The sequence below is a fragment of the Pipistrellus hanaki genome (genome assembly GCF_964339955.1).
Source record: "Pipistrellus hanaki genome assembly, chromosome: 9".
In the NCBI taxonomy this organism is placed as follows: Eukaryota; Metazoa; Chordata; class Mammalia; order Chiroptera; family Vespertilionidae; genus Pipistrellus; species Pipistrellus hanaki.
In genome coordinates this window covers 21435356-21463172 of record NC_140511.1, presented here as the reverse complement: position 1 = coordinate 21463172, position 27817 = coordinate 21435356, and the positions used below count along the sequence as shown (strand labels likewise).

Sequence of the window (27817 nt, the reverse complement as noted above, 5' to 3'; positions counted from 1 at the left end):
CCACTGCGGGGACCACGATGGCGGCGGGGGAGCCGGGGGAGCCGGGGGATCAGGGTGGCTATGGCTTCAGGTTTCTGCCTCAGAAAACTTTCGCGTCGCTGAGCTCGCAGGAGAGCACCGGCCGGCTCCGCCAGTGGTGAGGGGCCGGGGCGAGGAGGAGACGGACGCCCCTGGGGACCGGCTGGCGGCGGGCGGCGGGCAGGGCGGCCCAGCCTGGGTGGGACCCCGGGGCCCGGATCGCGGATCGGGGGGTGGGGGGTGGCCTCTGTGCTCTCGGGGTGGCGGGGGGCCGGCCCCCCAAGCTGACTTTGTCCTCCTGTGCTCCAGGTCCATGCTGGGCAGGATCCAGGCCCAGGCGTTCGGGTTTGACCAGGTGTTCCGGGCCTACCGGAAGGATGACTTCGTTATGGTTGGTATGGGGGGCGGGGCCGGAGAGTTTCGGGGTCTCAACTGATTTTAAAATATATTTATTGATTTTTCACAGAGAGGAAGGGAGAGTTAGGAACATCGATGAGAGACCAGCTGCCTCCTGCATCACCCACCTCCTCCCCCCCCAAATTGTCCCCGCAACCAGTGTGCATGCCCTTGACCGGAATCAAACCTGGGACCTTTCAGTCTGCAGACCGAAGCTCTATCCACTGAGCCAAACTGGTTTTGGCCTCTACTGACTTTAAATCCCCCCAGCTTCCACCACGTGGGGATGTTGTTTCTTGGAGTTGGAGAAAAGCACGTGATACGTTTTTAAAGGAACTTTTACGTTTCCCATCGCCATACATTAGCACATCGTCAGTATCCTTCCATAGAGATAATTTACAATTTTGGAAAATTCTGCCTCTGTTTTTAATAGGCACACCTCATATTTGAGAATTTGTTAACCCAGCTTTATCACCCGCTTTAATCGCCAGGCTTAGCTTCAAATTACTTTTGTTTGTGGAAATCCAATCTGTCTGAGAGAACAGGCTCGAAAAGCACTACCAAATGAGGAATCAAAAAATAATAATAAAATAAAGGTTTTTAGCTACTAGAAGTAAGTGTTTTGAAAAGGAAAAAGCTCCCTTGAAACAAGTTCTGGTGTGTTCGTTAAAATTAAGTCACATTACTTTTATTATTTTTAATATATTTTATTGATTTTTTACAGAGAGGAAGGGAGAGGGATAGAGAGTTAGAAAAATCGATGAGAGAGAAACATCGATTCATCTGCCTCCTGCACACACCCAACTGGGGATGTGTCCACAACCAAGGTACATGCCCTTGACCAGAATCGAATCTGGGACCCTTGAGTCTGCAGGCCAATGCTCTATCCACTGAGCCAAACCGGTTAGGGCTAAGTCACATTACTTTTAATTCCTGGGGTATTTTTTTTCCTCTTCAGTCAAATGGAAAAAACTGTTATGGTCTGTGATACTATCTTTGCTATTCTTGTCCTTGGGGCACTGATTTATTCACTCATTCACCAGCACTTCCTGAGGGCCTGCCATATGTTGGAAACGTTGTCAAGTGCTGGGGATACAAGACCCAACAAGACCCATAGGAGGCTTTCAGGGATCTCACGGGCCTGTGGCAAGACTGTCAATAAACAAAAACGCGATCCTCTCATAAAGAGTGAAGAAAATAGTAGCCTAATGAATGAATCAATATGTCTACTGTGAAGGTATATTCGTTTCCCAGCACTGTTGCACCAAAGTATCCCAAAATAAGTGGCTAAATACAACAGAAATATATTATCTCGCAGTTTTAGAGGCGAAAGTCCAAAGGCAAGGTGATGCTCCCTCTGAAATCGGTAGAGAAGAATTCTTTCTTACCTCTTCCTCATTTCCAGAGGTTGCCAGCAATCCTTGGCACACCTTGGCTTGCCACTGCAGAACTTTCATCTCTACCCATGTCAGCATCACTTAGCCGTCTGTCTTCATGTGTCTATGTGTGTGTCTCTTTATAAGAACACCAGTGAATGTTAAGGGCCCACCCTGAACTAATTACATCTGTAACAATCCTGTTTCCAACTAAGATCACATTCTGAGGTTCCAGGAGGGACATGAATTTTGGTGGGTACACTAATTCAACCCTTAACAGAGGGTAAATGGGTTAAATGTCTATTTCTCTTTCCCTAAGCTAGTGTTGTAATGTTAATATAATATGCTAATATAATGCTACTGATGATGACATTAATAATATTTCTCAAATATTCATGGTTAGATTTTTATAGTTTTATATTTTTCATTTATGCCAGTACTGGCTCTCCATAATTTAAAAAAAAAAAATCAGAATTTTATTCACTGAATTTGAGAGTGTTATAAAAAAAATTTAATATATTTTTATTGATTTCAGAGAGGAAGGGAGAAGGAGAGAAACATCAATGATGAGAGACAATCATTGATCGAATGCCTCCTACCCACCCCCTACTGGGGATTGAGCCCGAAATCCGGGCATGTGCCCATGACTGGAATCAAACCTGAGGCCCTTCAGTCCACAGGCTGATGCTCTATCCCCTGAGCCAAACCAGCTAGGGCACAAAATTTTTAATGTAAGTCATTTACTCAATAAATATTTATTGAATACTTATGTCCCTGCTCTAGGGTGTTAAAAAGATTTGATCCCAGCTTGCAAAGCATATACAGTTTCGAAGCTAGAAATGTAAAATACTCTCTACAACACAATAAAATAATTGCTATAATGGAGGATATATCAGGTATCCTAGCAAGAAAAAAAAAAGACCACTCTATGGAGAAGGGCATTTGTGCTGGGAAAAATTTCATGGAGAAGAGAGTAGAATTCATATGGGTTGTGCATTAGACACAGAATTCATCAATAGATTCAAGACTCATTCATAAAACACAACCAATTTTCTTAATACCAGGCGATTTTTTTTTTCATGTTTGTTAATCCTAATTTATTTTTCCTGTGAGGTAGACACTATTATTTCCATACTAGAGGCCTGGTGCACAAATTTGTGCATGGGTGGGGACCCTGAGCCTGACTAGACTAGCAATTGGGGCCTATTGAGGCTGGCCGGCTTTGCGTGGGGACGGGGGAGGGGGGGCGCTCGCACCCAGGAGGTTGGCCAGCTATGGGAGGTTGGCTGTAGGAACACACTGACCGCCAAGGGGCAGCTCCTGCATTGAGTGTCTGCCTTCTGTTGGTCAGTGTGCATCATAGCTACCATCCTGCCATCTGTGGTAACAGTCACTTCGGCTTTTATATATATAGATTTCAATTCAAAGAGATGTACTCATACAATCATCATTGTTACTTGTGTAACTAATTTGGAGGAAATACAGCATTGTGGCCCAGGAGAGGATTTGAATCTTCAGGGCCCCTCACTGGCTCAAGCTCCTCAGTTGCAGAACCTCTTTCCAAGGAACTCTAAGAGACTTCAGATATGGTCACATGTGGCCTCCCTCCCTCTCCTTACTAGAAAACAGTTTCCAAAGCAGTTGTTATGATCTCATCCTCACCTGAGGATATTTTTCCATTGCTTTTTAGAAAGAGGGAAAGACAAATATCTGTGTGAGAGAAACACATCAATTGGTTGGCTCCTGCATGGGCCCTGGGGCCGGGCCTGAGGAATCAAACCCGGGACCCTTTGGTCCACCAGCCAACATTCTATCCACTGAGACGAACCTGCTAGGGCCATAGTGTTTTTCTATAGCAATAGTGACTACTGTTTGCCATATTAGCTTTCAGCACTTTTTAAACATTTGTCACTAATCTTTCCTACAATCTGGTAAGTTTGGCGTTTCGATCCCCATTTTATAGCTTAGGGAATTAAAGCTCAGAATAGTTAGATAATTTGCGCAACAATGCCCGGCAAATGGCAGAATCCAGGCCTTCTAACTTAAACATCCATGTCAAAACCTCATAACTGAACAAAGGGTATTGCTTACACCAGAATTCCAGATTCTGGATTTTTCAGTTTAAAAATGAATTCTGTTCCAAGTTCATTTGTGAGGTAGTAAATGGATGGAAAGAAGGAAGGGAACATTCATCCAGCAAACATTTCTTTGGTTCCTAGGTCTGTGCTGATGAACAAGATGGTTAAGGAGAGGGGAATACCAAAGATTGCATTGCAGAGTGATCAGTGATATCAAAGTGTGTGCACAAGGTACTGGGGTAGCACAAAAGAGAAAGTGACTTTCTGACTGCAGTGGTCAGAGGAGCATTTACAGAAGTCACTTGAAAGAAGTGGAGAAGTTTGTCAGGTGGACAGAGCGAGGAAACCATGTTAGACAGATGGGTGGGCAATATTTTAGAAGACCTCTTGAGCCATGCGAAGGAGTTTAAGCTTTACTAGCTAATGAGGAGCAACTGAAAGGTCTTCAGCAAGACAGTAAAATGGAAAATACTGAGATCAGTGTGGTGGAAGTGTGGAGGGTGGAAGTGTGTTAGGACTGAGTCTGAAAGCAATGAGACCAAATTGGAAACTGCTTCTCAATTATGATGATGATCTCAATTAAGACAATGGCACTAAATTCAAAGCACCATAATGGCCTGGAGAGATGTTTGTGGAAAAGGCAATACATAAGGACTGGTAAAATATTCAGAGTAAGGCACTAAGTTTCAGATTTGGTTGACTGGAGTGGTAGATGATACAAACAAATAAAATGAGTTTAGTGCTAGACATGCTAAATTTGAGGTGTGTCTAAGTGGCAATATCCGATAGTTGAATATAAGTTGAGTCCTAGGAGAGCACGGGGCTCAGTGCACAGTGTTGACATCCTCACCATGGGACTGGGGCTAATGGAAGGGGGATCTTTCACATAAACTGCAGGTAAGTTCCTTAATTTACAGGGCTCTCCGAAGGTCTGCACATCTGCTTACATTTCATGACCAGGCTGCATACATCTCATTGCCACATGCCACAGAGACTAGAAGTGCAGACTTTTAGCTGAGCACATACATGGGTAAATGTTTCGATTTCTTAAGGGAAGGGAGAGAATTGACATTGAATTAGAAACCAGCAGTGTCATATAGATAAAAATATGAAATGTTTACTACTTATATTTCACATGTGTGGTGTGCAGTAGACATACATTAAGAATTATATAGAATCCTAACTGGTTTGGCTCAGTGGGTAGAGTGTTGGCCTGTGACTGAAGGGTCCTGGGTTTATTTCTGGTGAAGGGCATGTACCTTGGTTGTGGGATTGATCCCCAGTAGGAGGTGTGCAAGAGACAGCTGATATGTTTCTCATTAATGTTTCTACCTCTTCTCACTTCCTCTCTGTAAAAATCAATCAAATATATATATTTTTAAAGAATTATATAGGAAATATATTTTAATTTTAGAAGTATTTTTCAAACTCACATTCTATGAAACAAGTTTATTCAAATCTTCACATGCATTTTATCATCATTATATTTGTTATCACTGTAATTAGTTTATGAGTCATCTAATATTTTTCCAAACACATCATCTTTCCTAAAGTTATTTGAGATACAGAGAATCCATTCTAATGCCTCACTGGAAATTCTCTAACAAACTCAAAATATATTTGCATACATTAAGGTAGGTGTTTTTTGTTTTTTTTTTTAATTCTTTGGTGTATAATTTTAACCCCAACGACAGCTGTCATACTGCTTTCTTTAAGTAGCCTTTATGAAGACTTAGTTCAATTAGCTCCACATAAATTCATTGCAGGCCATTTAGCCTACTTCCATTTATAATGACTTAAATGTAATTTGTAAGTTGCAAAATGACTAAATCTTAAATTCCCTGCTTTAGTGATTTGTTCAGAAGATTTCTAAAAAGTGTTCAAAACCAGTATTGATTGAGATTTATTCCAGCTTTTTTTGTTTGTTTGTTTTTTAAGAATTTATGCCCTGGCCAGTGGGCTTAGTGGTTAGAGCATCAGCCTGTGCACTAAAGTGTCATGGTTTCAATTCCCAGTCAAGGGCATGTACATGGGTTGCAGATTCCATCCCAGGCCAAGTGGGAACACGTGCGGGAGGCAACTAATTGACGTGTCTCTCTCACATTGATGTCTCTCTCTCTCCCCCATCCCTCTCCCTTTTATTCTCTCTAAAAGTCAATGAAAAAAAATACCCTAGGGTGAGAGTTTTTTAAAAAGGACTTGTTCATTGATTTTTAGAGAGAGAAACATTAATGGTGGAGGAGCATCTATAAGCTGCCTCCTGTACACACCCCACTGGGGACCAAGCCTGTAACCCGGCATGTGCCACTGACTGGGCATTGAAAGGCCAACGCCTGGTGCCCGGGACGGCAACATCTATAAGCTGCCTCCCCTACACCCCAGCCATCTGAACCACACTTGTTTGTTTTCAAACATGTATGTGATATATGCTAAAATAGATGTGCACACACTCTACTTTGAAACTTTGTAAGGCAACAACTTCCTGTTTTTCTGAGGAATTACTTTGGGAAAAACTTACTTTTGTAATTGGGCGTGTATGATACCTGTAACATGTTTACCTTTATCCTCCACCACTAACTGTAAACTCCATGGCAACAGGGACTTTGTTTTGCTTGTCATAATGCAGACTGACATTCACAAATGCTTGTTGAATGTGTTCATCTTCACCCCACACACCTGGTCCCTTTCTCATTAAATGACAGGTGTTCTGCCTGGTTTTTTTTTTTCCTACAAAGTTTCCAGGAGTCACTTTTGATTCTTCTGGCTCCCTTTGCTCCTCCTAAATATGCTTTGAATCCATTCACTTCTCTACTTCCCTACTTGCTATGGGCTTGACTGATGTGAATATCAAACATTCCAAATTATAGCATACTCCTCTCTCCTAACTAGTCTCTATACCCTTCAATTCATTCTCTACACTACATCCAAAATTAACTCTTTTAAAAAATGACTCTAATCACCTTTCCTCTGCTTAAATCCTTCAGTGTCTTCAAAATACTGATTCAAAATACTTAATTCAAAATACTGATCAATCTAGATAAATCTTAGATCAACATAAAATTTTTTTGACCTGGCCCTTGCTGGTTTGGTTCAGTGGATAGAGCATCAAACTGCAGACTGAAGGGTCCTGGGTTCGATTCTAGTCAAGGGCACGGTTGCAGGCTCCTCCCTGGCCGGGCTCCTGCAGGTGGTAACCAATCGATGTGTTTCTCTCACATCAGTATTTCTGTCTTCCCCTCTGTCTTCCCTCTCTCTAAAAAATCAATGGAAAAATATCCTCAGGTGAGGATTTAAAAAAGAAAAAAATATATTATTTAAAACAATTTTTTTTTTTTACCTGATCTACAAGGTCTAGTGCAAGCATGCCAAAAGCTAACACAGGCCAAATAAACAAGGTTTAAGTTTATGTGAACCACAAAAAAAAAAAGTTTCAATTTTCATAGAAACGTAGGTTTATTTTGATAGAGACATTCTGAATACAAAGGGCTGAAATAAATGAGTAATTGTTAACATAATAGAACATTTAAGTAAAAATTAATCTTTTTTCTTGAACATTAACTTACCAGACACTGAATAACTGCACAAATTAATAAGCATAATGCAAATGAACCTATTTTTCTTTTTTTCCAAAAGTGAAATATTTCCTGTTGCGCACACCAAACAAGTCAGTCTGAAACTAATGATGTGGCAATCAGCTGCTAAAATATTTGCTGCTAGTGTTAGTGGAGAGAAATGGGGTGCCTGCGGGTGAGGCGCTTAAGAGAAATGAATGCAACCCAATTATAGTAATCAGACATTAGCCAACGTTGTAGTTCGATATTAATAATAACATATAACAGGATATTATAAAAATTAAGTTACAAAATTTTTATTAAAACGTTTCTTACATACTGTTACATTGGCTGGGCTGCAAAAATATTCTCTGTGGTCTCGATGTGCTTGGTCTAGTCTAGTGTAACTCCCAACCTCATCTGGCCATTGCCCCTTGGACTCTGGTCACTCTGAACTTCATTTCCTTGAATGGGATGCTCCCTCCTTTCTCACTTTATGGAGTTCAAAGTTGCCATTTTTATATATATCCAGTGTTATGCGAGTACCATATCAGGACAGCTTCACTGCTAAATTTTCAGGAATCTTTGCTGATTGCTAAACTATTAGATCATAGAATCACCATGGAAATCAGCAGATGTTACAAAACAGGGTTTTGGGTGAGGAAGGGATATCAATTGTTAAACATTTACCAACCTGCTACTTACCTTCCTCATCTAAACCTAAATGTTCTTTCTGTATTAACCATTCTTCCCAACATTATTAGATCTAGCTGGGGAGGGGTGGTGGTGATTACCAAGACAATTGGGAAAGGAAGATGGAAGGAAAACCCAATTTCAAATATTATATAGCTTCCTCCTTTTCACTATAAATCATTATTTTCTATTAAATAATGATTTATTTAATTGATATCTATACTTTGACATAGTGTTGTTCATGCTGTTCCAACTTAAACGTAACAAAACTGCACTTCTTGCCAAAATCGGTTTGGCTCAGTGGATAGAGCATCTGTCTGCAGACTGAAAGGCCCCAAGTTCGATTCCGGTCAAGGGCATGTACCTTGGTTGCAATAAAATATATATTTTTTAAAAATAAAAAATAAAAATAAAAAACTGCATTTCTTTATAAAGCATTTATTACTTAGACATTTTACTGATTTAAAATTGTCTTTCCCTGTTTGAGTTAAGTGAGATTTTACTGTAGTTACTTTAGAAGTTAATTCTTATTATTGTTTATAATAATATATCTAAATTGTTTCTTCAAATTTGTATTTTAGGCTTTTTTCAAAGACCCAAATGTTATTCCCAATTTGAAGTTACTTTCAGATTCTGGACAGTGGATTACATTAGGTAAATAAAATTTATTTTTGTATTTTAGATGACTATTTTACCGTCATAACAAAATTTTGTCCCAGGAATTTTTATTAAAATACAGATTGTGAATAGTCATTTGTTTGGTAACATCAAAGTCAAGTATGAACAGCTCTGCCAGGCCTGACCTGCATCTTTTCCTGGCTTAGCAACATAAGGGCAGTTTTTCTCATTTCATTAATTGGGGAAGTATTTATTTTGTACTTTCCATGGACTCTGCCAGATACAGGGTACATTAAGATGAACAAAAGAAAACCTGTACTCAAAACTCTGATATGTGGAAAAATATGTGCAATAATTTATCACTGGGGCTCCCAAAGCAGTGGGAGCAAAAGGAGGGAAATGGTCAGTTCTGCACAGGAAGAAGGGGTCAGGTAAGACGCCACTGGTTTGAGGATGCTCAGGCAAAATCTCATGTGGGGCAGGGGAATGGATTTCTGAAAGGAATTAGCCACTGTGGATCATTCTTTTACATATATATATATATATATATATATATATATATATATGTGTGTGTGTGTGTGTGTGTGTGTGTGTGTGTGTGTGTGTGTGTATATATATATATATATATATATATATATATATATATATATATATATTTTTTTTTTTTTTTAATTTCAGAGAGGAAGGGAGAGGGAGAGTCAGAGAGAAAATATCAATGATAAGAGAGAATCATTGATCAGCTGCCTCCTGTATGCCTCACACTGGGGATCGAGCCTTCAACCCAGGCATGTGCCCTGACCAGGAATCGAATCATGACTTCCTGGGTTCATAGGTCAACACTCAATCACTGAGCCACGCCAGCTGGGCTATGGATCATGCATTGAAAAATAATAATACCAGCCTGGCTGAGGTGGTTCAGTGGTTCTATTACCAGTCATGGCACATGTCCAGGTTGTGGGGGGCATGCAAGATGCAGTCAATTAATGATTCATTCTCTCATCATTGCAATTTCTGTCTCTCCCTCTCCCTTCCTCTCTGAAATCAATGATAAAAATACAATATATTTTTAAAATAAAAAGAATAATTCTGTAACCATAATAAATTGAATTTAAAAAATAATATGTTAAATCTTGGAAGAGTCTTAAATTCTCAAAAGAAGAACTTTACATAGCTAATGTTTTCATGGTACATTGAAATACAGCTAGAAATCTTGAAAAAAAATTACCAAGACACAAGGAACATTCAAATCTCTAAATAACTCTCAGGTCAAGGACTAAGAGTGTTAATAGAAGACTATTTTGAAAACAAAAACCTGAGAAATATATATTTTTTAAAATATTTTATTTTTAATTTTAAAATTAAAGTTGACAGACAATATTATTTTAGTTTTAGGTGTACATTATTTTAGTTTTAGGTGTACATTATTTTAGTTTTAGTTGATTAGACATTTATATAACTTATGAAATGATCCTTCTGATAAGTCTAGTACCCATGTGACACCAAACATAGTTATTACAGCATTATTGACTATATTCCTAATGCTGTATTTTACAGCTCCATGACTGTTTTTATAACTGGCAATCTGTACTTCTAAATCCCTTCTCCTTTTTCACTTATCCCCTATCCCTCTCTCATCTGGCAACCATCAATTTATGCATGAACACTATATTTTAAATTTTAGATTGAGGCCTCTTAACAATCATCATTCCATTTAGGAGGAAAATCTGGTTGATGATGTGAATTTGTGCTCAAGAACAAGCGAGTTGATTTTAAATTGGATGGGGTTGTTTCAGTGAATTCTTACATTGCATTTTTATGGAATTCTATTAGCCCTGCACTAAAATAACTTTTCTTGGTATTAGTCAAAAACAAGATTACAAACAGTTCATGATGTTAGACTTAGTGGGTCAGATTTTATTGCTTTTGGCTAAAGTACTACTGCAAAGTTTATAGAGTAAAAAGCTGGTACAGCATGATCTTCAGATCACTTACAAAGTCAAACAGTATCTGACCAAATGTATTTACCAATTCAAAGTCTTCAAAAGGAAATAATTAGAGCCATGTATCACTGTGTTTATAAAGCATGTTTACAGTAACCAGTCAATTCATTTACAAAAATAAGGTCCATTGAGAAAAGTGTTCAACCTTCCCCCATGTTGGTACATACTTCACAAAACACTCACTTTTTTCTAAATTTTAAAAAAGACATTGCAAAAGAGAGGTTCTAAAACTCCACATGCTCCTGGCAGAATCAATTAGAAGTACTCTGAAAAACAGGGCAGAGGAGGTAGCCCTCATTTCAGAAGCAGACATTCCTAGTGGATTGCTAGTATTCTTCCATTAGCTTGTTTTTTTCTCCACCTACTTACTTCTCTTCTTCTGAAATATTATCTTCTCTCTGATTTTCCCCTGGGGGGCCCGAAGAAACAGCTTTTTTATTATTATTAAATTATTATCTGTGTACATATCTTACCATTGCCCCCCGCCCCACTCCCATACATGCCCTCCCTCCCCAGAGTTTTGTGTCCATTGGTTGTACTTATATGCATGCATACAAGTCCTTTGGTTGATCTCTTAGAAACAGCTTTTTTTTTTTTTATGTTTAGTAGGCAGTTTATTTATTTTTATTTTTTTTATTATTAAATTATTATCTGTGTACATATTTTAACATTGCCCCCCCCTCCCATATATACCCTCCCTCCCCAGAGTTTTGTGTCCATTGGTTGTACTTATATGCATGTATACAAGTCCTTCGGTTGATCTCTTATCTCCCCCAGATCTCCCCGCTGTAATTTTACAGTCTGCTTGTTGCTTTACTGTGGTACATCTACACCGTGGAATACTATGCTGCCATAAAAAAGAAGGAATTCTCATCATTTGCAGCAACCTGGATAGAACTAGAGAACATCATGCTGAGTGAAATAAGCCAGTCAATGAAAGAGAAATACCACATGGCCTCACTCATTTATGGATATTAAGAAATATTATAAACTGACAAACCAAAAGAAACAGCTTTTTAAAGAGAGAGAGAACATTCTTCTAGCAAGTGAACCAATGATAAAGAAAGTGAGAGGGAACCTCCTTCACCACTGGCTGCACTTCTTGATTGCCAGTGAGTGTTGTTTCAACCTCTCAGCCAGCTGCCATTGCTCCTTCCTTTAGACAGTTTGCCCTTCTTTACTTACGTATAATGGGTGCTTTCTATGTGCTCAGCTCAGAGCATCATATACATTATTAATTCTCAAAACAGATCTGAGGAAGATATTATTATATATTTTTATTTCACAAATAAGGAGTCAGAGGCATGAGCTAAATAATTTGCAGTTTTACCCAGCTGGCTGCATAGACTTGAGATTCAAATCCAGGCTCCAGAATCCAAAACCTTGACCACTGCACCCTCCTACCTCTGCCACTTCCACATTAATGAAGTTGCCAGAAAAGCGCCAACTTGGACACAAAAACAAGACATACAGTGTATTATAATCCCAGGTGAAAAATAGTACATTTTTAACTTTCTGTATGAACACAGTGATGCATTATATATCTTATAAATGCTAGAAACATAGTGTAACCAAATTCCTACATAACAGATAGCATGTCCTATGGGCTGAATTATGTCCCTCCAAAATTCTTATACTGAAACCTTCACCTTTAATGTGATGGTATTTGGAGATAGGCCATTAGGATATAATTCTGTTTATATGAGGTCTGAAGGGTCCTCTTTATGGGATTAGTGCCCTTATAAAAGGAGGAGGAAATAGCAGAGCTCTCTGCAATGTGTGGACAAAGTCATCTGCAAACCAAGAAGAGGGAATCACAGAGGTGAGCCACTGCCCTATGGATCTGGGATCAAATCAGCCAGCACCTTGACCTTGGGCATCTCGGCCTCCAGAACTGTGAGAAATAAGTGCCTGTTGTTATACCGCCCAGTCTATGGTATTTTGTGATAGCAGCCTTATCTAATTAAAATAGACTGGAAGTGGAGTGCTGCTGTAGCAAATGCCTAAAAATGTGCAAGTGGCTTTGAAACTGTGTAATGGAAATGGGTAAAAGCTGGATGAATTTTGAGATGCATGCTGGAAATAAGGATGTTCGAGTTGATTCTAGTGAGGTTTCAGACGGAAATGAGGGACATGTTATTGGAAACTGGTGGGAAAGCAATCCTTGTCCTAAAATGGCAGAGAACTTGGTTGAATTTTTTTTGGTGTTTTGTGGATATGTTGTATCATAAATCATTGAATGAAATCCAAGACGCCTCAATGAGCCAATTAATTAGGAGCCGTTTATTGCTCGGCCCAGAGGAGGTGTCTTTTTCCATATCTCTGAGCAACCCGTACAGGAAGTCTCCCATATTTACACTTTTTGAGCCTCTTTGTTTGCAGATATTACAAAGGGCTCTGTGTGAGTCATTGTTACAGACAGTTGTAACCTTGAATACATAATGGGTTTGTATTTGGCATAATTATTATCAGATTAGTCTGTTTTAGTCTATTACATTGGATGGCTAGCTTGCAAGGTCAGATAGTTAAGTTTATCTTTTTCTATTATTTGAACTAAAAACAAAGTCATTTTACAGAATAACAGACTGTCTTAAAGTGACAGAGTTTACAGGACTAGGGACTATCTAACAATAGCAGAGAATTAAAACAGAAGTTTTTTGTTTTGTTTTTTATATACAAGATAGGGGTTACTATGCTTCAGATAGTAGATAAAATTAGATATTTAACTGAGGAAACTTCTAAACAAAGTGTCAACTTAGTTCCTCTAGAATGCTTATAGTAAAATTAGGGGCCCAGTGCATGAATTTGTGCATCTTGAAAGGAACTGTGGGCTACAGGCTAGGATAGGCACAGGGGCAGGTCTTGGCCCATCCTCTGTGCCCCTGCCCAGCCCCTCCACCACCCAACCCACCCCCCATCCCACCCATTGTCCTGTCTGCTGGCAGCCCCTCTCCTGCTGCTACTGCTGCTCTCACACACTATTGGTGCTGGCCCCATTTGCACCCGCTGAAGGCGCAGAGTGATTGGGACCAGCACCAGCAGAGGTGCAAGTGGGGCTGGCACCATCAGTGGGTGTGAGTGGCAGCTGCTGCCCCGATCGTCCCTCAGGAGCAGGGGGAGGTGGAGAAGCCTCAGGGGCAATCAGGACTGATAGCCGCTGCTCACAACTGCTGATGGTGCCCAGTGATGAGGACAGGCGCCGGGCAGGACACCGGCAGTGAGTGCAAGTGGAGGCGCTGGCTTCAGGTGTGAGCAGTGGCTTTGGCATTGGCAGTGGATGCAAGCAGGGCTGGCACCAGCAGCCGATACAAGTGCCAGGCAGGACTGTGGCGCACAGGAGCAAAGAATTTTCAGTAACCACCAGAGGCTCACCCTGATGATAGTGACCTGCACCCACCTTGGTCTGGTGCCCCCATTCACCTACTCCACCATCCTGCTGCGGCCAACGCCTGCCATGTTCTACCCTGATAGTTAGCACATGTTATAGCAACTGGTTCGGTTGTTCTGGTTGTTCCGTGGTTTGGTCTGTTTGCATATTAGCCTTTTATTATATAGGATATGAAAGGAGAGCAATGGATTGAACAAGTAATTGTTAAGCAGAAAGGAACCAGAGCTTGAAGATTTGGGAAATTCTCAGCATATTCCTATTGCAAAAAATAAGAAATCTTGTTCTAAAGAGAACACTAAGAGTGTGACTAAGCTACCATTTGATAAATAGTATAGGATTCAATTTATGGACTTAACTGGCCATTTCAGCAGAAGCCAGAAAATGAGATAAATGGGGATTATACTAGCAAAGACACTGACAGTTTGAACAAAAGACAAAATGAAGACTGCCAAACATCTTAGATCCTACAGAATTATACCATAGAGCCATTTGGCTGCAAATATGCTCTATCTATAATAATAAAAGCATAATATGCTAATTAGACTGGACCTCCTTCCAGACGACCTTCTGGATGAAGCTGGGGCTGCAAGGAAAGGGTGCCTGGGTGCCTGTTGGTGGCTGGAGGGAAGCCGGGGTCCCAGGTGTCGGAGGGAAGCCAGTGGCAGCAGCGGGGGCGGGAAGGAAGGCCTACTCTTGCACGAATTTCGTGCATCAGGCCTCTAGTTTCTCAATAAAAGAAAAGAACTGAGAATGCAATTCAGAGATCATCAGAGCCACCCCCTGAGTTTCAACAACATACCTCACCTTGAGGAGTTACAGAGGTGGAGCCACTGCCCTATGGATCTGGAAGGCAGTGCTTTGAACCAAAAGGATTAGTCTTGGGGCTTAAAATCTAATAGAATTTGCCTTGATAAATTTTAAGCTTGCTTGGAACCATTATTCCTTCCTTCTTTCCTACTTCTCACTTTTGAAATGGAAATGTCTATCCCTATGCCTGTCTCACCATTGTATTTTAGAAGCACATAACTTGTCTGGTTTCCCAGGTTCATAGCTGGAGAGGAATTTTGCCTCAGGATAAATCATACCTCTAGTTTCACCCAGACCCAATTTAGATGATATTTAGATGAGATTCTGGACTTTTAGAGTTTATGCTGGAATGATTAAAACTTCTAGTGCTGTTAGAATAGAAAAAATGTATTTTGCATATAAGAAGGACATGAATTTTGGAGTCCAGAGACAGAATGCTATGGTCTGAATTGTGTTCCTTCAAAATTCATATGTTGAAGTCCTAAACTTACACCCTTGCCTCATCTAACCCTAATTATTTTCCAAGGGTCTAATGTTCAAATACTGTTACATTGGGGGTTGGGGTTTCAACACAATCCAGTCCATAACAAATGCTATTTCTATGCCTCAGATTAAGTAGTTTGTATTTAATTACCTTCTCCCATCATCCAAACCCTCCTGTCACTCCTCAATCAGAGCTCGGGTACATCTGTTAAAAAGGCAGGTTGCTCAATGTTTATCTCTCATTCTGTGGCCACCAACCTATTTTTGAAGACTGTCTTGCTCTCCACTGCTCTTGTTCTTTGACCTTTTAATATTGTTTAGACCTACTCTATCATTTTCTGTGGGCTTTTTCCTTTATTCCTCCAGAAGATTTTTGCCTCTAAAACACAAGGAGCTTTTCTTAGCAGCATTGCTTTTGAAATTGCTGAGTATCTGTAGTTCCTGGCTCTGGGCATCCTTCTTGCCTTTACACTAACCCAGCTCAGGTCCTAGCAGGATTCTAGGTGGACAGCCAGAGGGAGGAAGTGAAATAATTGCCAATGTTACTCCTCTGAATCTCAAGCAACTTCTTGGGTTAAAGGTCCGGCAAATGTATGAGGAGAAGACACACCAAAAACCACCATACCTCAGTCTACAATCTCCATAGAACTTGGAAGAAAGAAGACCAATATGCCTCTATATCTCAGTGAGAGCATGTGTATATGTGGATGCATACAAGGGGGAATTGAATGATTCATTAAGGAAATCATAAAAGTACTCACTTTAACCTTCATGTATTTCTGTAATTTAGTAGAACTTTTTTTTTTTTAATATATTTTATTGATTTTGTACAGAGAGGAAGGGAGAGAGATAGAGAGTTAGAAACATCGATGAGAGAGAGTCATCGATCAGCTGCCTCTTGCACACCCCCTACTGGGGATGTGCCGGCAACCAAGGTACATGCCCTTGACCGGAATCGAACCCGGGACCTTTCAGTCCCCAAGCCGACGCTCTATCCATTGAGCCAAACCGGTTTCGGCTGGTAGAACTTCTAATAACAAAATCCATCACTGAAAGACATATTCAGGAAGTAAGTGGGAAGGGGGAAGAGCTAGAACTACAAGAGAAAAATAGACAAAACACCATGATTTCACATTTCTCTAATCTCAAACTTGTGATAACTTGATTGGGGCCTGGTTTGAAATATATTTTAAAAAGGAAAACTTTTTTTTGCAATAAACACTGTAAATGAGAGTACAATAAAGACATTTTTAAATGGAATGGGACATTTATGAGACATCCTCAATGACTTTAGAAATACCCATTAGTTATGTCAATTAAAATTTTGTAATATGCATTAAACATAATATAAATCCAAAGTCATTAATTCCTGTGTTTTTATAGGCAATTCTGATATATGCATTAAAACTGATCTAAAAATCTACTACTACACACACAAAAAAAATCTATTTCATTTTAAGGCACTTCTAATATACATATCCTTCATCTAGGCCTGAAATGGTAAAATTTTATTTTAAACTTTTAATGATTTTTTTTTTTTAATCCTCACCAGAGGATATTTTTCCATTGATTTTAGAGAGTGGATGAGAGAGGGAAAAACAGAAACATGGATGCAAGAGAAACACATAGATTGGTTGCCTCCTATACATGCCCCCAACAAGTGCTTGGGCTGGGAAGGAGCCTGCAACCTAGGTACATGCCCTTGACTGGAGTTGAACCCAGGACCCTTCAGTTGGCAAGCTGATGCTCTATCCATTGAGCCAAACTGTCTAGGACATAAACTTTTAATGATTAATAAAAATTAAAAGCTGTAAAATAATAATTTGACAAAATTCTTTAATGTATCTTTTAAATATATCAAAACATGCCTGATGGTCATTACTTTGAATCTCTGCATAGTTATGCTTTTTTTTGGAAATAATTGCAAATATTAAACTAATTTTTATATGTCTATAAAATACCTTTTTTCAGGAACTGAAGTGAAAAAAATTGAAGCTATAAATGTTCCTTGCACACAGCTTTCAATGTCATTTTTTAAACGATTATACAATGAAGATATTGTACGAGACAATGGACATATTGTTAAATGTTTAGACTCTTTTTGTGATCCCTTTCAAATTTCTGATGAATTACGAAAGGTAAGTACAGAATTTTTAAACTTCACAATAAAATTTTATTTTAGAAAATGCTTCATATCAAAAACTTTTGCCTGTCTAAAACCCACAAAATACCTGTTACAATGAATAATGATCAGTACATTGGCAGGTTTCTTGGATGAAACTTTTACTATCAACTTAATTATTTGTGTATTTCAATAGTTCTCAGCTGGGTGCTACTGGCATCTAATGGGTTGAGGCCAAGGATGCTGCGAAACATCATACAATACACAGGATAGCCCCTCACAACAGTTATCTGGCCCAAAGTGTTCAGTAGTGTAAGGTAACAAAACGCTGACCTATGTAATAGATGGCTATTTTTCTTCAATGTGGGGCTCTTCACATACCAAACGAGTATTTAAAAACATGTCTGGAGTAAAATAATATTTTTATCTCCTCTCTGAGATTTTTTTAAAAAGCCATTTGCCGAAACCGGTTTGGTTCAGTGGATAGAGCGACAGCCTGCGGACTGGGGATGTGCCCACAACTGCGGATGGTTGTGGGCACATCCCCAGTAGGGGTTGTACAGGAGGCAGCTGATTGATGGTTCTCTCTCATTGATGTTTCTGACTCTCTATCTCTCCCTCTCTGTAAAAAATCAATAAAATATATACAAAAAAAGCCATTTGATTAAGTTAATTTTTGTTTTAGTGTGGGGTATTGAACTTGGAATCAGAAGACATGGATGATTTTACTTAATTTCTGAGTTATGTACAAGATAATAACCATAGATAAATCATTCAATATGTTGAGCCTCAAAATCTTACCTGTAGAGATTAACTTGTCCATTCTAGGCTTTGTGCAAGTAGCTCAGTTAGAGCTTCATCCCGATATGCTAAGGTTGTGGGTTTGATCTCAGGTCAGGGCCCATACAAGAATCAACCAATGAATGCATAAATAAGAGAAAAAATAATTTCTCTCTTTCCCTCTCTCTCTATTTTTATCTCCCTTTCTCCCCTTCCCTCTCCATTCCTCTCTCTCTAAAATCAATAAATTTTTTATAATGTCCATTCTACCTTCTTCCTGAAATCATTGAAAAAAATTTAGTGGGCAAAGCATTTAAATATGCTTTTTAAAAGGTATAAAATGCTGTTGAAATATTATCATTATTTTAATTATTGAGAAAGAGTATTTACAAAGTGGATTTTGTTATCAAATAGACATAGGTTCAAATCCAGGCTCTGCCACTTTATAATTGACTAGGTGCCCGGTGCATGAAATTCATGCATGGGGGGGGGTGTCCCTCAGCCCAGCCTGCTCCCTCTCCAATCTGGGACCCTTGCCAGCCTGATTGATGCCTAACTGCTCCCCTGCCAACCTGTTTGCCCCTAACTGCCTTCTCCTGCAGGCCTGAGTCCTCTCCAACTGCCCTTGCCTACAGGCCCGGTCGCCCCCTACTTGCCTCATCTGCCAACCTGGTCACCTCTAACTGCCCTACAGGCTTGATTGCCCCCAACTGCCTTCCTTGAAGACCTGGTCCCTCCCAACTGCCCTCCCCTGCTGGCCATCTTGTGGTGGCCATCTTGTGTCCACATGGGAGCAGTCATCTTTGACCACATGGGGGCAGCCATCTTGTGTGTTGGAGTGATGATCAATTTGCATATTATTATTTCATTAGATAGGATAGAGGCCTAGTGCATGGGTGGGGCTCAGCTGGTTCACCCTGGAGGGTGTCCCTTATCATAGTGGGGGTTCCCTTGGGTTGTGGGCAACCTGGGCAAGGGGCCTGTGGTGGTTTGCAGGCCGGCCATGCCCCACGGCAACCCAAGCGGAGGCCCTGGTATCTGAGATTTATTTATCTTCTATAATTGGAGTGGAGCCCAAGCCTCCTGCTTGCTTCATGGCCACAGCCTATTCTGTTGGAATTTATTTATCTTCCATCATTGAAACTTGGTAGCCTTAAGTGGAGGCCAAGGCAGGCCAGGGTAGGTGGAAAGTTTGGGTTCCTCCATTGTCAAGGAAACCCAAGCCTCTTGTTCTCTTCCTGGCCACAGCCATCTTGGTTGGGTTTATTTGCATATTTGCTCCTGATTAGCTGGTTGGCATGGCTTGTGGTGTAGCAGAGGTATGGTCAATTTACATATTACTCTTTTATTAGGTAGGATAATTACTATTCTTATTCTACATTAAGCAAAAGGAAGATGTGCAAGTCTAATGTGTTGCAAATCCATATATAAATGAACTAGAGAAGCTACCGATGTACCATAATAGGCAAGCAATCCTGTCTGTAGGAGACCAGGAGGCATCCAGCTAGTCTATACATTGATCTGCACTAGTACAAAGCCTAAGATAATTCTTAGTTTAAGAAAATAAAATGAACTAATTGAGAATAACCAAACTCATCCAATTGAATGAGTTTGGTCTTAAGTGAAGCATATTTATATATAATAAGAATATAAATACTATACAGTGAGGATCTGATATTAATTTCTACTCCTTCTTACCATGTATTGGAAATTATTATTCAAAAAGTGTCTCGTCTAATCTGGGTTTCTCTCCTTTTGGGTACAGTTAATCTCAGCTCTTCTCTCTGTCACTGAACTGTGTTAAATTTTTTTGCTCAAGGCCCTTACCCCTAATTTTGGAGAGTTTTAACAACACTTCTACAGCAATGGACTCTTTTAGAAAGAGGATTTGATTTCCAATAGAGTATTCTGTTTAAAACTGCCTGCTGTGGCTTGTCTTAGTTATGCCATGAATAGTGCACCTTTATTCAGAAAGTGCTGGGACTCATCATTTTTCTGATAGTTGCCTGTATATTTTGCTCCTGTGTTCTTTGTTACTCTGTTCTTTTAATTTGATTGCATTCCAGCTGTAAAATAAATTATTTGCAGATTTAGCATGAAATATAAAGGGCCCCCCATTGTACAGCAATACGGATTTTACTGGCAATACTGTGTAACGTAAGTACTTACGATAATAACCTCATTTCTGACGGCAGCTCAGAAGTTGGCTACTTAACTGTTACATACCAAATCATTGAACAGATCTACATGTGAATGGAGAGGAAGATCAACCATGGAATGTTATTGTTTACCATTCATTCCAAAGAAATTTCTAATTATTGTAATTTTTAAAATATATTTTTATTGATTTTTTTACAGAGCAGAAGGGAGAGTGATAGAGAGTTAGAAACATCAATGAGAGAGAAACATCCATCAGCTGCCTCCTTCCTACTGGGGATGTGCCCACAACCAAGGTACATGCCCTTGACTGGAATCGAACCTGGGACCCTCCAGTCCATAGACAGATGCTCTATCCACTGAGCCAAACCAGTTAGGGCTAATTATTGTAATTTTTAAATTGCATAAGCCAATCAACTCAACATATGAGAGTGCTCATAAGGAATGTGCTAACAATTCATTCTTTTAAAAAATTAAATATATCAGGGTGACATTGGTTAATAAGATTATATAGGTTTCAAGTGTACCTTTCTTTGGTACATGAGATGTGTATTCCATTGTGTGCCCACCACCCAAAATCAAATCATCTTCCATCACCATATGTTTAAACTGTTTACTGTTAAGGGCTTTAATTACTCTTGTATTAAGCCAGATCTTTAGTATTAAGCCAGATCTTGGGCATTAGTATCACATCATTCCTTACAGAAGGGAGGAAGGGAGAGAAGGGAGATGTCCAAGTGTCACACCCAGAGAGCAGTGAACTACAGACCACTTCTTTTATCTATCTTACTATACGGTATATACTTTGGCTTTCATCAAGTTATTATAAGCAAACTTTATATACACAGGACCTTAGAGTTTATTATTTTTTAAAATGCCTCATATAGTGACATTGTGATGAATTTTCATTTGAGATTGGGGTCAATAAAATGTTAAGCCTTATCAGTTTTCCTAATTAAGTGTACTTCTTGCTACTTGGCTGTGATTATTATATATCTTACATTTTCCTCTTCTATTTGTATGGTGATGTTAAGTGTATGAATGGTATTTATAGCTTTTCTCCATTTAGAGTTCCTTATGTGTATTTGTTTTCTCTTCCCATTTTATTTCTTAGTAAGAGTTTTTAAAATTCTTTATTATGTTTATTTTATCTATATTTTATTGTTAGGTATTTACCATAGTTTAAAAAGTATGTGGGATATAAACAATTTAATAAAATAAATATATGTTATAGCATACATTCATCACCTTGTTCATGTCCACCACGGTCAACAAATTAATCAATTGCTTGTACTGCCCAATGATATAAGAAAATCCCCAAAATCACACCTAGTCAAACTGTTTTCTGAAAGAGAGCAGGAAAGGGAGAGGTGGTTATGAGGCTCTAATTACCTGAATAGTTCAAAATGGGGTAACTGTGGGGGTAAAGAAAGTAGTGACCCAAACACCGGAAAGTGAGAGGACAGAGAAAATGACTATTGCATTTAGCCTCCGTAGAAGCAAAGACTATAGACCTAATTCAATGGAGAAACTTCTTTTATTTGTGGTCCAGCTGTTTCTAAGTAAGCTGTTTCTAAGTAAGATTTAAGGTGACCCAAAAATAAATTGCAACAGCGCTAAAACAATTACTGAAGATGGCAAACTAGAACAAAGAAATAAAGTAGAAGAGAAGGTTTAGGTTTAGATTTAGATTTGTTTCTTTGACGGAAGGTCAGTACCTATGGATAAAATGGGGGTGAAAACTGCAAATCTCACAAATCATTCTCACCAGTTCTCAGGATTGGTTATTAAAATAGGACTAAGATTATATAAATTGAAATTTGCAAAAACTAGAACCTCGAATTATGTTACATTAAGATGAATTTATCATCTTACATAGGTTTTGCTATTGGAAGACTCAGAAAAATATGAAATATTCAGCCAACCAGATAGAGAAGAGTTTCTGTTTTGTCTTTTCAAACATCTCTGCCTTGGTGGAGCTCTTTGTCAATATGAGGATGTGATTAATCCATATCTGGAAACAACAAAGCTTATCTATAAGGATCTAGTAAGGTAATGTTGCTAGATTACAATATGTAAATCTCTAGTTAGCAGACTAAATTATTTGTTAAACTATGGTGGGATTACCCAGCATTTGTGGTCCAATTAACAACCAAAGTAAATAAAAATGGTACTACCCTGTCCTCCTCATAGCCTCCTCCTCTTCCAGGCTAGAAAATGTCTCGATTTCTTTGTTTCTTCCCCGTCCCCCTCCCCCGCCAATATATTTTTATTCATTTCAGAGAGAAAGAGGGAGAGAGAAATATCAATGATGAGAGAGAATCATTGATCAGCTGCCTCTCCTGCAATTGAACCCAGCACCCTTGAGTCCACAGGCTGATACTCTATCCACTGAGCCAAACTAGCTAGGGCTCCCTGTCCCTCTTTTAGTGCTCAGTCCCCTCATTCTTCACCTGCCTCTTGTTTCCTCATTCAGACCTGTTACCTGCTCCATTCCTCATTAGCAACTGCCATCTTCCAGGTCTCCTTTTTTACCCCAGGCCTCCGATTAAATCTCAAGAGAACAGAAAGATCCCTCAGAATGTTTGAATTTGCTCGACTAATAGTTAATTTACCTTTGTAATTTTTGGAAGAATTTTCATCTAAGTGTAATCTTTACTTTTTAAACTAATACCAAATCCCAGTTTGTTTTAAATATTCTACTAGATGTTTTTTTTTTTCTTTACGAAGATCAAATGAGGATAAAAACTTTATATCTTTTATTTATACTTTAATTTTAAGTAAAATGGAAGTTCTTTGGTTTTCCATGATAAAAATATTAGATCATCTTTATAGGCAAAGGGGATAGGAACAAGTGAAACAAAGGGCCCCAGAGTTTAGCTACAAAATTTATTTTACCAGGAAAACAACAAAATTTATTTCTATCAAACTCCTGATTGTTACTTACTTAAACTCAACACCTCAGTTTTCTTATCTATTTCATGTATCATATAGCTATACAGAAAACTACATGATTTAGCTATTTTATTTTAGTTAATTTCTAATATATGGTTTTAAAAACAAAAATATTTTTGTGAACTCTGATTTTTATGAAAAAATAATTAAAGGTTGCTGGAAGAGATATATTCGAAACAGAAAAAGCACACACATACCTACATCAAACATTCTGTTCTTACCATTTGCAGCTCATGAAAACTTACAAGACCACTTGTAGCACTCCCTGCAGACACTTCTCATCCTACCGAGACATAACCCCCCACCACCACCACCACCGCCACTGCCACCAGTGTGTTTCTCATCAGCCACAGGAACCTGTGGAATTCCTCACTACCATGCCCTGTGGAGGAGGAAATTCTATTGGAGATATTTGAAATAAAAGTAACTTTAGAACCTTCTGTTTTCCCCAACATTCCCTTTTCTGGATTTTTATTTGTGATTCTCTTCTATACTCTTTGGGTGCTAAGAAAAAGTATGCCTCAAAGACTAATGAAATAAGTAGCCAAAATTCAGGATATCTTACAGACAAATATAAATTCAGTAAGTGTTAATATTGTGCACAGAACTCTGCCAAACTCTAAGCTTCAGAGTCTTTAGAGCCTAAAGAGACTGCAAAAGGAGCATCAGATAGTCCTTGACCTTAAGGAAATTACAACAAACAAACATTAAGTAATAGTAATGTAAGTTGTTTAAAATCTTTTATAAGTAACATTTTTATATAATCAAATGTTCAATTAATTATAGGCAAATGTTTATAACTTTTTATACTTTACTAGAGGCCCGGTGCACGAAATTCATGCACAGGGAGGGGGGTGTCCCTTAGCCCAGCTTGCACCCTCTCCAATCTGGGACTCCTCGAGGAATGTTCGACTGCCCTCTCACAATCCAGGACTGCTGCCCAACTGCTCACCTGCCTGCCTTCTTAATTGCCCTTAACTACTTCTGCCTGCCAGCCTGATCACCCCCTAACCACTCCCATGCCAGACTGATTGATATCTAACTGCTCCCCTGCCAGCCTGTTTGCCCCTAACTTCCATCCCCTGCAAGCCTGATCACCCCTAACTTCCATCCCCTGCAGGCCTGGTTACCCCTAAATGCCCTCCCTTGCAGCCCTGGGGGGACAATTGGGGGCGAGAAGGCTGGCCAGGGAGGGAGCAGTTGGAGGTGAGCAGGCAAGCAGGCAGAGTGATTAGGGGCAATCAGGCAGACACGCAGGTGAGAGATTAGGAGCCAGTGGTCCCGGATTGCAAGAGGGATGTCGGACTGCCATTTTAGGCCCAATCCCCTGAGGGGTCCCAGATTGGAGAGGGACATACCCTCCCCACTCCCCGCCCCCCCCCCCCCCCCCCCGCCCCATGCACCAGGCCACTAGTCAATAATAATAAAAGCATATTACCGTATGCTGATTAGAGCAGATGTCCTTCTGACTGACCTTCTGGATGAAGCTGGGGCTGTGAGGGAAGCAGCCAGAGGGGAGCCTGGGTCCCAGGTGCCAGAGGGAAGCCGGTGCCAGCAGCTGGGGAAGGAAGACCTACTCTTGCATGAATTTCATGCATCAGGCCTCTAGTTGTTTATAAAATTGGTTAACTGATACCTACCTCACTAAGTTGTCTGATCTTTATGAGGTAAATTATATAAAGGTATTTGCAGATTATAAAACATTATAAATATAGTTCATATATATTTACATGTAGATTTTCTGTAGTTTATTTCCTCTATCCTCAATTTGCTTTCTGATATATATTGGTAATGTTTGTTTGTTTATTTGTTTATAATATTTTTTATATAACATCAGTGACAGAACTGGCATTTGAGTTTAAGTTGTGTAGTTCTTTAGTTAATGTGTATTTACCTACCCTTCCAGTTCACTACACTTCAATCTGACTTTTACCAATTCTCATTTTTCCAATAATTGTCTCTAGCCTTGGAGTCATGTCGTTTGAATCTCAGATTGATGCCAACTTTCTAAAATTCAGATTTTTGCAATTACAACTCAGTTGACTTTGCATCACCCTTGAATGAAACCACAGCTGCCACCCTTTTTAAATCACTTTAGTTGGATGTTATATATTTCCATATTACATATGATAATAACATAATAAAATACTAAATGTATTATGCCAATGCTCATACATTTAAAATGTATCTTTCTCCCTTATTTTAGTGTTCGAAAGCATCCTCAAACCAAGGAAATACAAATTACCTCTTTCATCTTTAAAGTTACAGCATATGTAAGTGGAGAGGAAATTTACTACCAATGAACTTAAATACCTGCTATTAATAGGGTTGTTACAATTGGAGTTAGCAAGTTGGGCTATGCTATGCCTATGAAAAAAAGATGGTGATATTTAGCTTTTTGTTAATTTTAAGGTATGCTTTTATTTGGAGAACAGTATGAACTTTTCCCCCTACCTTCCTTTCTGTTGTACATGTCTAATAATAGTCCTTAGTAAGAGCTAAATCTGTGACTCATGGAAAGTAAATCATAGTTCTCTGTCAAACCACAACTTATAGGTTAAATAAATAAGAATGCCATAGATGTCTTTGTACCACAGAATTGGATGCTTGAATTTTAGTAGCATACAAAAGTGTCTTCATTCAATCAGTTCAATGTTTATGGAGTATTTACTGTGCTGGGCTAGTTGCTTTTTATTGATAAAGAAATATAGTCCCTCATTATTATATGGACCATGTTTTAAAAGAAAGCAAAGATAGAAGAAAGTTGCAAAATGGAAATTTTAGCAATATTAGCACTTTATAAGCACTTTTTCAGAAGATGGATTTTCTTTTAGACTACAAATTCCTTAAGGTAAAAAATGATGCATGTTTGTGTAGTAATCAACATATGTATTATTAGCATAGTAGACTAACAATATTTTTGTTAATTACTTAACTGCCAACTTATGGTCAAAGATTTGATATATGTTTCATGACATTTTAACAATATATATTAGTTAAATATGTTGACTATTATTTGAATACTGTTGTGTACTAAATAATTTAAGTTTATCTTTTTCAGGATTCTGTTGGTGTGTGCTACCCTTCAAGAAAAAGTCACGAACAGACATTTTCTTACTTTATTGTGGATCCTATCATGCGTCATGTTCATGTTTTATACCACTGTTATGGCGTGGGAGATATGTCTTAGCAATATTCTTTCAGATAATCTATATTTACTATATTTTTATTTACCAATTTTTATTTTAATACTTATTTATAGATAAGCAATTACTTTGCAAGTTAATTCAAGGAAAATGTAAAGAACCCACGTAGGAGAAGCAAATGGCAAGATGCTTTTTTTTTTAAATATGTTTTTATTGATTTTGAGAGAGAGAAAGGGAAATAGAAACATTGGCTGCCTCCTGCACATCCCCTACTGGGGATTGAGCTGCAATCCGGGCATGTGCCCTGACCAGGAATCAAACCAGCAACCTCTCTGTGCATGGGACAACACTCGACCAACTGAGCCAGAGCCAACATGCCTTTCTTTAAGTTTGTCTTTTAAAAAGCTAACATAGGAAAGCTAATATAGAAAATAGACTCTATCCCTAACATAGTCTATACCAATACATTTGGAGAATTTTTACAGAAGTTACAAAGAACTAAAACTCTAGTTAATATTTGTTGCATTAGAATTCAAGTAAGTCCTTAATTTTCCATTTATTTTATTTTAGAAGCTAATTAATTCCTGATTGAAATTGTGGGAGGAACTTAAACATCTCTACTACGTATCATTAATATGAATTATTAGCTTTTTAAATTTGAATTTTATTTAATTATACTTCTACATTGTATAAAGGTTTATATCTCAAGGGCTGTGAAAAGTATAACAGTTTCTTTGTTTCATTTGTCCCACTCAAAATCCTCAATTAAAAAAGAATGTTCTGAAAGTAATTGTAAACTCTTTTAGCACATAATAATTAAAATTGCAGCTGCCTACTGTTAGTACAAGATCTGCATGTAAACATAGAGAGTTGCTCTGGTGGTATTATTAAGTTGGCAAAAGAATAAAGAACAGGTCTCTTAGTACTGTTTCCTCGTTACATTCATAAAATGAATATCTAACTTAGATATTTTTAATGGGAAAAGTAATTGACAAGTAACGTTGAGACTTTAAGGAGAGGAAAGTTTGTAATATTTGTTTCTGTGTTGTAGGAATAAGGATGATAATCTTGGATTTGAACTTGTGGATATATCTGGAAGGTAACTGGCAAGCTGAGTATAGAGGTCAGGAAAGAGAGTTTGACTTTTAATACCTAACACAGTGGCTTGGCACGTTAATTTATTGAGTGAGTGTTTTCCAGATATGTTCATAATATCCATAGTTTTTTTTTAATCATATGAAAAACAAAA

The 27817-nt window shown here is 38.6% G+C and overlaps 1 protein-coding gene across 1 annotated transcript; it reads left to right on the top strand.

Moving 5' to 3' along the window:
- On the top strand, positions 1–27817 carry CFAP300 (cilia and flagella associated protein 300). Its single transcript, XM_084893597.1, has 7 exons — positions 1–136; positions 328–409; positions 8694–8766; positions 17380–17546; positions 22347–22519; positions 25629–25695; positions 26484–27817. Exons 1-7 carry the CDS (start codon positions 18–20, stop codon positions 26610–26612), a joined length of 810 nt encoding a protein of 269 aa, XP_084749723.1. The 5' UTR covers positions 1–17; the 3' UTR covers positions 26613–27817.